The 10000-nt window shown below is 35.5% G+C and overlaps 2 protein-coding genes across 2 annotated transcripts; both read left to right on the plus strand.

Moving 5' to 3' along the window:
* The first annotated feature begins 1971 nt into the window (after positions 1-1971).
* On the plus strand, positions 1972-3397 carry LOC122250578 (uncharacterized). Its single transcript, XM_043012060.2, has 3 exons — positions 1972-2809; positions 2961-3061; positions 3170-3397. Exons 1-3 carry the CDS (start codon positions 2228-2230, stop codon positions 3243-3245), a joined length of 759 nt encoding a protein of 252 aa, XP_042867994.2. The 5' UTR covers positions 1972-2227; the 3' UTR covers positions 3246-3397.
* A 3229-nt stretch (positions 3398-6626) lies between these two features.
* Positions 6627-8047, plus strand: LOC122250590 (uncharacterized). The gene is made up of 3 exons (XM_043012097.2): positions 6627-7270; positions 7589-7692; positions 7908-8047. The coding sequence occupies exons 1-3, from the start codon at positions 6701-6703 to the stop codon at positions 8002-8004; spliced, it is 771 nt and encodes a 256-aa protein (XP_042868031.2). The 5' UTR covers positions 6627-6700; the 3' UTR covers positions 8005-8047.
* The last annotated feature ends 1953 nt before the right edge of the window (positions 8048-10000 follow it).

A 10000-nucleotide genomic window follows, 5' to 3' on the forward strand; every position in this document is an offset into this window, starting at 1 on the left:
AGTATATCGTTATCATATTATCTTCGTTATGTACTATCCTCATTATGTATTATTTTTATTATTGTTATTGTTATATCATTATATTATTAATATCATTTTGTATTATTATTATCTTTTATCATTATTATTATTATCATTATCATTATTACTTTCATTTGTATCATGTTTGCTGTTATTGCTATTATTTTTTGTTCATAGTATTATCATTTTCATTGCTATTATCGCTATTGATATCATTTCCATATAGTTATGTTTACTGTTTGTTGCTATTTCTATTACCATTATGATTGTTATTATTATCAGTACATTATTCTCTTTACTATCACCATTGTCAATCTTTATCTCATCTTTCCTTAAGCATTTATGCAACAGCACATCGCAAACTTAAATCGGCGTTATAATGCCTAACATTTACCAGAAATTTGCTTCACCGTTATTCGTTATTTCCAGTACATGTTCCTTTTGTAATTTCCTTTCCTCCGGCCAGTAAAGTACCATCCGCCAGTTCTACTCGAGTGTTCTCGTAAAGTAGGGGTAATTATAGCCTAATGGCTTATTACACTCACATATGAGCGTGACGAGACTCTGGTGTGATTTTTTCGCGCTTGACGACTCACTCTTGTCTTATCTCTCGCTGCGTGGCGATTGGTCGTGTGTGGTTATATGTATGCGCGGGTGATTGTGGCTTAACCTCCTTTTTGTGACTATGGGGGGGGAAATATGATTAATGAGAGCTACAAAAAAACAACAACACTCCTAAGGTTTTTGAAGTATGGGTCTTTTTTCTGAAAGTCATTACAGCGGTAAGCTGTAATTTCGTGTCGGGAGCTTCGATGGATTATATATATATATTTCCCTCCACCGCACGAAGTTACTATTATTTCAAATATATACAAAGTCTCTCGCTTGACATAGTGAGCTCGAGATAATACTCATAACTCATAGTGAAACACGAGCGAAGATTTGTGAAACATCGGGAGAAGTTCAAGAAGCTTGGTGAGCGCTATGTTCCGGCAGACAGGTAGCGTTACCCATTAAATGCAGTATTTACCTATCCGTTGTGGTGTAAACCAAGTAAATATATGCGTGAGCACGTCTTTTTGTTTCTCGTTCATGCAGGATTGCCAAGTCTTGTGAGTAGGCTAATGCCAGTTTCATATTCAAAATGACTGGCAAGGAGATAGGATTCCGCTCAATTAACTTAGTTGTATAGGGCACAAAAGTGTCTTAGTTATTCCTCATATCCCTTTCCATACAGTCTAGCAAGCAAGCAAGCAAAAGAAAAAAAATTATATTATACAATTGAACATTTTATCCAATGTCAAAAGGGGGAATTTTTATGTTGCATTGATCATAATGCATTGCTTCACGAAAGTGCAAAAAGATTCATGAAAATGATGATCCAATATAAAGACCTCAATATTCCATGATAAGGAACACTTCTTCACAATAAAAAGCCAAGATCTCATGGTTTAAAAGGCAAAGGAATGGCCAGCCAACTGTGGCTCAAAATTCGATCAGCTGATTTTGCTATTCCCAACATTGTCTAATTGTAATTTCTAAATGTCAAAATTAGTTTTTCCTGGAAAATATGGGAAAATGCGGCATTCAAAATACCCGTGGGCAACTTTGTATTTTTTTTTTCTAATCTAAATAACGGTCGCTCGTGATGCCATATATTTCTAGACAGCTTAATTCAATGAGATACGCCCGTTTATGGCCCGGTCTAAATCCCCGGCATTAACCTTACACTTGAAGTATGTCATATTGATAATGAGAATGTTATAAGGTTTCACACACACACACACACACAAACGTACACAATTATAAACATGTTTCTGTACACTCCATAGGCATACTGTACATATGTGGATGACGATGTAGTTCGCATGTAAGCACATACACATAAGAAAGTGCATGCATGCGCACGTATGTGAGTGTTCGTGTGCATATGCGTATGTACTGTACATAATACGTATATGAAGATATTGATAAAACTATCTATTCCATAAGTAAAAACATATGCATCCACATATATTCAAATGGGAATCTAGCATTAAACTAGATTTTGCGTCTTGTACCTCGTCATACTTGCATAGCACCGAGGAGAGTCACCTGGCGGCCAAATCCGAAATTTTTCATTCCGCCTCTCCGTCCCAGCGCCGCCGGTGGTCGTCGTGGGGCGCACCTCCGCCAACACGCAGTAGCACTGAGAGCTTACGCGTGGATGTATTTGCGCTTTCCAATGGATTCCCCAGACTGCTTGTACGTAACGGTGGTTTTCCTTGTCGCAGTGCTTGGTCCCGGAGAAGGAACAAAAGACATCTTGGCGAACTCCGACGAAGTATTGAAAGTAGAGTTGGATCATTTATACGTGGAATTCGAGCAGCTTTGGGACGATCTGAGGAGTTTTGATAAAACATCGAAGGACCTCCAGACAATATCCGACAGAAGCACAGTAGATCGAGATCGCCAAATGTACAAAGATTTCAACGCAACCTTATATAGTGATAACAAATCTAAACTTGCAGCTGCGGACGCCCGTGTCAGAAGAGCGTCGAGAGGAAGCCCACCGAATATTTTCCGGAGGAAGAAGGTCCCTAAACGGTGCATGGGGACAGGGGCTGCTTCCGTGTTCTCGGGAGGCAACGCTCTCAATTATATGAGCTTTTTGGTCACCGTCAGCACTCTCATCCTCAATATTAATAATAACATAAACAATAACAATAACAACAACAATAATAATAACAACAATAATGTTGACAATAGCAACGTCAACACAAACCTCAACGCTAACAATGCAAATCAGGTAAGTAGCCATATCTTTTTACATGTTATAGGATTATTTACACTTAATGTATTCATCACAGCTACTGCATGTAAACATATGTTATACCATACATGCATGCTACCTTATACAAGAAGAACCCTGTGTCTACCAACTATTGCGTCATTCACAGATCAACATCATGCCCCCGGGTCGACGCAAGCGACAAACCCGCGCAGTAGACTTGGCTACCTGGGTGATGACGTCACATGATAAGTGTCCGGCTCCTCCCAGGTGAGTCCGAACGCATCATTAGCACGTCTTTTCATTGCAATTATATCCAAATGCAATCATTACCACCGTAGGTTGTGTCCGGTATCTTATGTGGATTTTTTATTTCAGTAAGGGTTTGGTAGCTGCCATGAACCTACTGGAGAAGGCGCTGACGGGGAAGTTCAAGAATCTTGCGGCACACTAGCGCCATCTCCATCAGATGTGTGTCTTCACCCGCATTTTCGATGCCATAGGGTTTCTTATTTTATTATGTCCCTCTCGTCTACCTTGACTATGTCTGTATAATCATTTTATGTTGTGTTCATTTCATTTGAATAAAAGCTTGGCCAAATAGCAGTATCATATTTCCGTTTTGTTTTATAATAAAGTACTATGTACGTATCTGAATCGACATACGTACAAGATGTTTATGAATGGGTACGTGAATGAGTCGGTACGTGAACATGCATATTTGGATGTATAAAAATCATAACAATTTTAGGATGTTCTTAATGTCGTAAGCAAGTTCTGTATTTCATTTCCATTTCCCTCAAAATAAAATATTTAAATTTATTACGTTGTTTTTTTTCCATTCCACACACACACCACACACACACACACACATATATATATATATATATATATATATATATATATATATATATATACTTATATATATATATACATATATATGTATATGAGTGTGTATGTGGATTATGCTATGTAATACAAATCCATCTTCTCAATATGATGAACAAGCAAAAAAAAAAAAAAAAAAAAAATCAAAATTGTATATCTGTATATATATGTGTGTAAATATATATATGTATATATACATATATATGTATATGTACATATATTCATATATACATATATATATACATATGATAAACAATAATGAAAACAACATTGATAAAAGAAACATCACTGGATAAATAACCCGTCACATCAATCAACGCCAAGAAAACTTGACCATCAACCCTACTTATGACAAAGGCAGCTGTTCCACGCCCCCTTTAATACCACTTAAACACGGCACTGATCGAGCTCCACCGAAGCAGTTGATGCTAAGGGAATAGCGGTTCTCGCCTGCCCCCACCCACGCCCTTGTCATGCTTGCGTTGATAAGAGGCGTGCATAGGGATCTGCGTGAGATATGTGAATGGTGGTAATAACAGGGATGCTGATGATAATGATGATAGAAATAGTTATTGATGATAACTTGATTATGATAATGATGCTGCTGATGATAACTTAAACAACACAAAAAAATGGATCATACTGCTCATCAAAAAGCAATCCAAATGGTAATCATAATAACGATTACTTAGCAGTATTTACGGCAATGATAACGATAGCAATAATATTTTTAATCGTATCAACCATAACAGATGAGAGGAAAATAAGAGAGCGAGAAAAAAAAACAGACAGCAGCGACAAGGAATAAAGTACAGAAAACAGGAAATAGAGAGACAGAAAAGATGAAAGATAGAAAAAAAAAGAAAAACGCAAACACTGACCTAATAACGCCCCCCCCCCCCCCCCCCGCCCCGCTTGGTCTCCGAGGTTACGTCAACTGCCATTATGCGGGTAAACACAGGCCGAGTCAGCCACGCGAAACCCGTGATGAAGATGTTCTTTCGGGTAATTGCACATGAGGATGGCCAATTTTCGAAGCTTTGAAATTATGCGAGAAGGTAGCTACTGCTTCTTAGTGTACTATGTCTCTTTATCTCTCGTTCTCTCTTTCTCTCTTTCTCTCTCGATCTCTCATTCTCTCTCTCTGTCTGTCTTTCTCTCTTTCTCTTCCCCCATCTCTCTCTCTCTCTCTCTCTCTCTCTCTCTCTCTCTCTCTCTCTATATATATATATATATATATATATATATATATATATATATATATACATATCTTTCTCTATCTATCTTTCTGTCTCTCTCTCTTCTCTCTCATATCTCCTCTTTCTTTCTTTCTTTTTCTCTTTCTCTTCCCCCAGCTCTCTCTCATCTGTCTATCTTTCTTCCCTTCACTCTCTTTCTCCTCGCTTTACATCCATAAACCATCACACATTTACCTTATCTTCCAAAAGACATTCCCCAATCCCCTCCCCCATTTTCTGTCCCAATTTTCCTCCTCACCCATTTCTCCCCCCAATTGGCGTCTCCGACCTATATGTCACGGCGATTATGCCTCCCTCCCCATTAGTGTCAGTTTCCTATCACCTCACAGACGTGCGCATGACGTAAGATGTCAGCGTCCACTGCTCACATCCTGGTAACGGGACGCTTGCCTCGTGATCCTGCCCTTGGCGCGCATTACGCCCTCGGAAAGTCATTTGTTTCCGGGCGTGAGTTTTTTTTATGGCGTTCTTTACCATGTCCTCTTGTCTTGTTATTTTATGTTTGTTTTGTTTGTCTTTTAGGCGCTCTCTCTGTCTTCCTGCGCACACTCTTTCTCCTTTTTCTTCTTTCTTTGTAAACGCATATTATGAATATCACTGAAGTAAAAAATAATAATAATACTGGAATGTTATGTAAATGGACACACACACGTGCGTGTATGTACGTGTGTATGTATGTATGTATGCATGTATGTATGTTTACATATATATATATATATATATATATATATATATACATATAGTGCACACACACACATATATATATATATATATATATATATATATATATATATATACATATATATATATATATATATATATATGTATGTATGTATGTGTGTGAGTTTGTGTGTGTGTGTGTAAAGATATACCAAATCTATATCTATATCTATATATATGTGTGTGTTTATTTATATGTATATCATATACAGATATATATGTATATATATATATATATATATATATATATATATATATATATATATATAGAGAGAGAGAGAGAGAGAGAGAGAGAGAGGGAGATGTGTGTGTGTGTGTGCTTGTACTTATATTTGTATATATTATTTATATATATATATATATATATAATTATATATATATATCTCATACACATATACATATATACATTATATTATATATATATATATTATAATATATATATATATATATATGTGTGTGTGTGTGTGTGTGTGTGTGTGTGTGTGTGTTTATATATATATATATATATATATATATATATATAATATATATATATATATATATATATATATATAATATATATATATTTGTGTGTATGTGTGTGAGTCTGTGTATGTGTAAAGATAGACCAATATCTATATCTATGTATGTTTATCTATACATATATAAGTATGTGTATATATAAATACATTTAAGCATATATATAAATATATATAAATACATGATATATATACATATATATATATGCACATATACATATATATACATATAAATATGCATGTATATTCATATTTATACATTTCCAGGCAGCTAGCTACCTTTGCTTTTCTTCCCCCCTTCTTCTAAGGATCCTCTTCCCCCTTTTTACTTTGTTACCAACAGCTACACAGAATTACAAATATACACATATATTCAAGGCGAAAGCCAGAGGCTGACTGGTGCTGCCACCTCCCGGGAACCGAGTGAAATTCTGCGCTGACAGAGACAGCCGCGCTTTGGCCACAGTTCAAAGTCATCGAATGTATACAGCCTGTCCGTCCGGAGTGCCTTCTCGTTCAGCGCGATGTTCAAATTCAATTTTGTGATAGTCGTGTTGACAGTGTTGTGTGCGAGAAGTGCGATATCCTCAACTTTTCGCATTGACAAAAGTGTGATCCAGCTAACGGACATCGATAAAAGGATCGAGAACGAATTGTTGGGCGACTTACAAGTGGAACTCAATCATATACTTGATCTTTTAAATGAACTGGAAATATCTGACGCAAGAGATGAAAAATCCACCGAAACGATATCAGTCAACTTCCTAAACAAGAAACAAGAGACGAGTTACAGCGAGCACGAGCCGCTGAACACCTCCGTCGCCACGAGAACGCGATCGAGGCGCCAACAGCCGCCCACGACGCTGTTCCGCCGCAAGCCGCCCGCGAGGCCGTGCCGGGGCGACGGGACGAGCGCGGTCTTCAGCGGCAGCAACGCCATGTCTTACATCAGCTTCTTGGCCAATGTCATGGCTCTCGTCCTCAATATCAACAATAACATCAACAACAATAATAATAACAATAACATCAACAGTAATAACAATATCGATAATAACAATGCTAATCTCAACATCAACAGTAACAATGCCAACCAGGTAAGATTTCCAGAATGTTTTTATTTGCACAATAGAGAGGAGGAAAACCTATATTCTGTAAAATCGCGGTTTCCAGAGACTATCATTCAAAGATTATGACCTGAACAATGCCATAAAACAATGAATCAACAATTGATAACAACCCTCCCCCCTGGTTATTCCACAGTAAACCAAAACAAAGAAAAATGTAGAGATCATGAACCAAAATAAATAAACAAACTAACACAGAAATGTCTTTGGAAACCAACAAAAGAAGTAAGTGCACGCAATAATCACAAAAGGAATCACCCAATACTGTTTTCCTTCTTCCCTCCCTAGGTCAACATCATGCCCCCCGGTGGAAGGCGACGCCGTGACCTCCCCCCCTGGGCCCGCGCCGCCATGTCGCCAAGCACTCGGGCCGTCTGCGCTGCCCACGACACGTCTGTATCTCCATTCATGACTGTTATCTATTTGCCTTCTATTCACACTCTTCTTCAACGATTCAGAAACGAAATCTAAAAGGGAAGTCGTGTCAGAGACAACAAATAAGATTATCTTTTTTCCGAGTCCAAACTATTTTACAAAATATCAAAACAATAACATTTCATTCCTCCACGAACAAAGAGTTAACATAAAGTTTCTTTTACCAATGCAGGGCAATGGAGGACGTCTTGGAAGCAGTTACCGAAGCCAGCTGGAGAGAACTTACCAAAGCCACAAAAACACAGAAGTTGGCCAGCAATTATAAATAGATATAAACTGATACAAACAAATATAAATATATGAATATGATATTCACCCTAACGGTATAGACAGTTTTCTTTGACCCACAACATATTTTTCATTAAGTTTATGAGAACTATATTCTTTTAATGGCGGAAAAAAAAACATAAACCTAAAAAGTGACGAAAAAAAAAATCCATCGTGATCAGAGACACTTTATGTTTTGTTGAATTTTTGTGTTTTTAAGAGCACCTTTTTTTTTAAATTCTAGCATTTATACTAGAGACAGCAGTATTTAAAAAATAATGTTAATGGGGATGGCGAGAATGATAATTAAGAAATATTGTACAATTATTACCAATTTAAGAATGTTAACTTTGTTATCATATTTTTATTGAATTATTGTTATCATTACACTAGTAATACTCTCCATTTTATCACAGTCATTGTCATTAGTGATTTTTCATACTGTTATTATCTTTATTACAATTTCTGCTATTACCTTAATCCTTATTGTTATTATCATTTATCATCATCAGGGCTATTATTATTATTATCATCATTGTTATCATCACTGTTATCATTAACATCATCTTTTATAATCAATATAATTTCGCTATTATTATGATTAATGTTATTATCAATATCATCATTGTTACTATAACCATTATTACTGTCATTGTTATCATCTTTATTATTCCAATAATCATGATCATTATTATCTTTAGTAGCATTATCATTATCATCATTATTATCATTACCATTACCATTACCATCATTTTATCAGTTATTTCTACCATCAGCAATATAAAACTATCCTTATCATCAAATTTACTATTTCTACACCTTCTATCAATATCGATTTGATAATCACTGTCATCATGATCATCACTTCTATCATAACTATAATTATCAAGAAATATGTCTCATTACTCATATCATTCCTACAAACTTACTACAATTATTGTTTTACTACAAATATAACAATGAGCACCAAAGCACAAACAATCAAATAAAACTCTTAAAGCAACATCAGAAAAAAATAAAAGAAATAAATTACATAACAAATCAGAAAAAATAAAGGAATAATAAATAGCATAATAAATCAGAAAAAATAAAAGAATAATAAATTGCATAGTAAATCAGAAAAAAATATAAAAAATAATAAATTGCATAGTAAATCAGAAAAAAATAAATTGCATAATTAATCAGAAAAAAAAATAAAAAATAATAATCCAAAGCATCTGTGAAACTGACCAACAGATAAAGGAAAAGATGTTTCCGCTGCCGCCCACGTAACGTAGTCCAATAGAGCTTCATCATCAGAGTCAATGCGGAAGTACCTAAGGAACCACTCGAGCGTTGAGTCGACACGGCTTCGAGTCTCGCAAATACAGTAGCTTCTTTAAAAAGAGAGTATCAACATTTTTTGTTGGTGGATGAGAGTTTGGTTAGTCGGGCCATGTGGTGTTTAGATGTGGTTTGTTTCATTTTTTGTTGTCTGTTTGTTTTGTGTGTGTATTTTCTTTTCTGCTTGTTTTTTTTTTTTTTTTTTTTGTCCGTACGTTTGTTTGTTTCTCTCCTTTCTTTATCTTTCTTTTTTTTCTCATTTCTTTTTTTTTCTCTCTCTCTCAATTTTTCGGTATATTTTTCTTTCTCAATTTTTAACCTATTTTCCTATTTCTCTCTCTCTTAATTTTTCAGCCTATTTTTCTTTCTCTCTCTCAATTTTTCGATCTATTTTTCTACTCTCAATTTTTCAACCTATTTTCCTATTTCTCTTTCTCTTAATTTTTCAGCCTATTTTTCTATTTCTCTCTCTCTTTCAATTTTTCAACCTATTTTTCTATTTCTCTCTCTCTCTCCGTCTTCATCGTGCTTTATATAACCGTTAACATTCTATTAACTTATCCTTGAGCAGAATAAACAAATTAAACAAGACCGTTACTCACAACATATAAACTCTTTTACAGCCATAACAAGCACACCATAAATGATTATTCCAATCGTTACGACCTCGCTCAG

This window comes from Penaeus japonicus, unplaced genomic scaffold, assembly GCF_977035675.1.
Source record: "Penaeus japonicus unplaced genomic scaffold, GWHDUDI00000001_assembly GWHDUDI00000004, whole genome shotgun sequence".
NCBI lineage: Eukaryota > Metazoa > Arthropoda > Malacostraca > Decapoda > Penaeidae > Penaeus > Penaeus japonicus.

What these genes read in the sequence shown, in the direction of transcription:
- LOC122250590 (XM_043012097.2), top strand. Translation starts at nt 6,701, where the DNA reads ATGTTCAAATTCAATTTTGTGATAGTCGTGTTGACAGTGTTGTGTGCG. An exon ending in ACAGTAACAATGCCAACCAG is followed by an intron (nt 7,271 to 7,588) that starts GTAAGATTTCCA and finishes TTCCCTCCCTAG; the next exon opens with GTCAACATCATGCCCCCCGG. An exon ending in GTCTGCGCTGCCCACGACAC is followed by an intron (nt 7,693 to 7,907) that starts GTCTGTATCTCC and finishes TTACCAATGCAG; the next exon opens with GGCAATGGAGGACGTCTTGG.
- LOC122250578 (XM_043012060.2), top strand. Translation starts at nt 2,228, where the DNA reads ATGTATTTGCGCTTTCCAATGGATTCCCCAGACTGCTTGTACGTAACG. An exon ending in ACGCTAACAATGCAAATCAG is followed by an intron (nt 2,810 to 2,960) that starts GTAAGTAGCCAT and finishes CGTCATTCACAG; the next exon opens with ATCAACATCATGCCCCCGGG. An exon ending in AAGTGTCCGGCTCCTCCCAG is followed by an intron (nt 3,062 to 3,169) that starts GTGAGTCCGAAC and finishes TTTTTATTTCAG; the next exon opens with TAAGGGTTTGGTAGCTGCCA.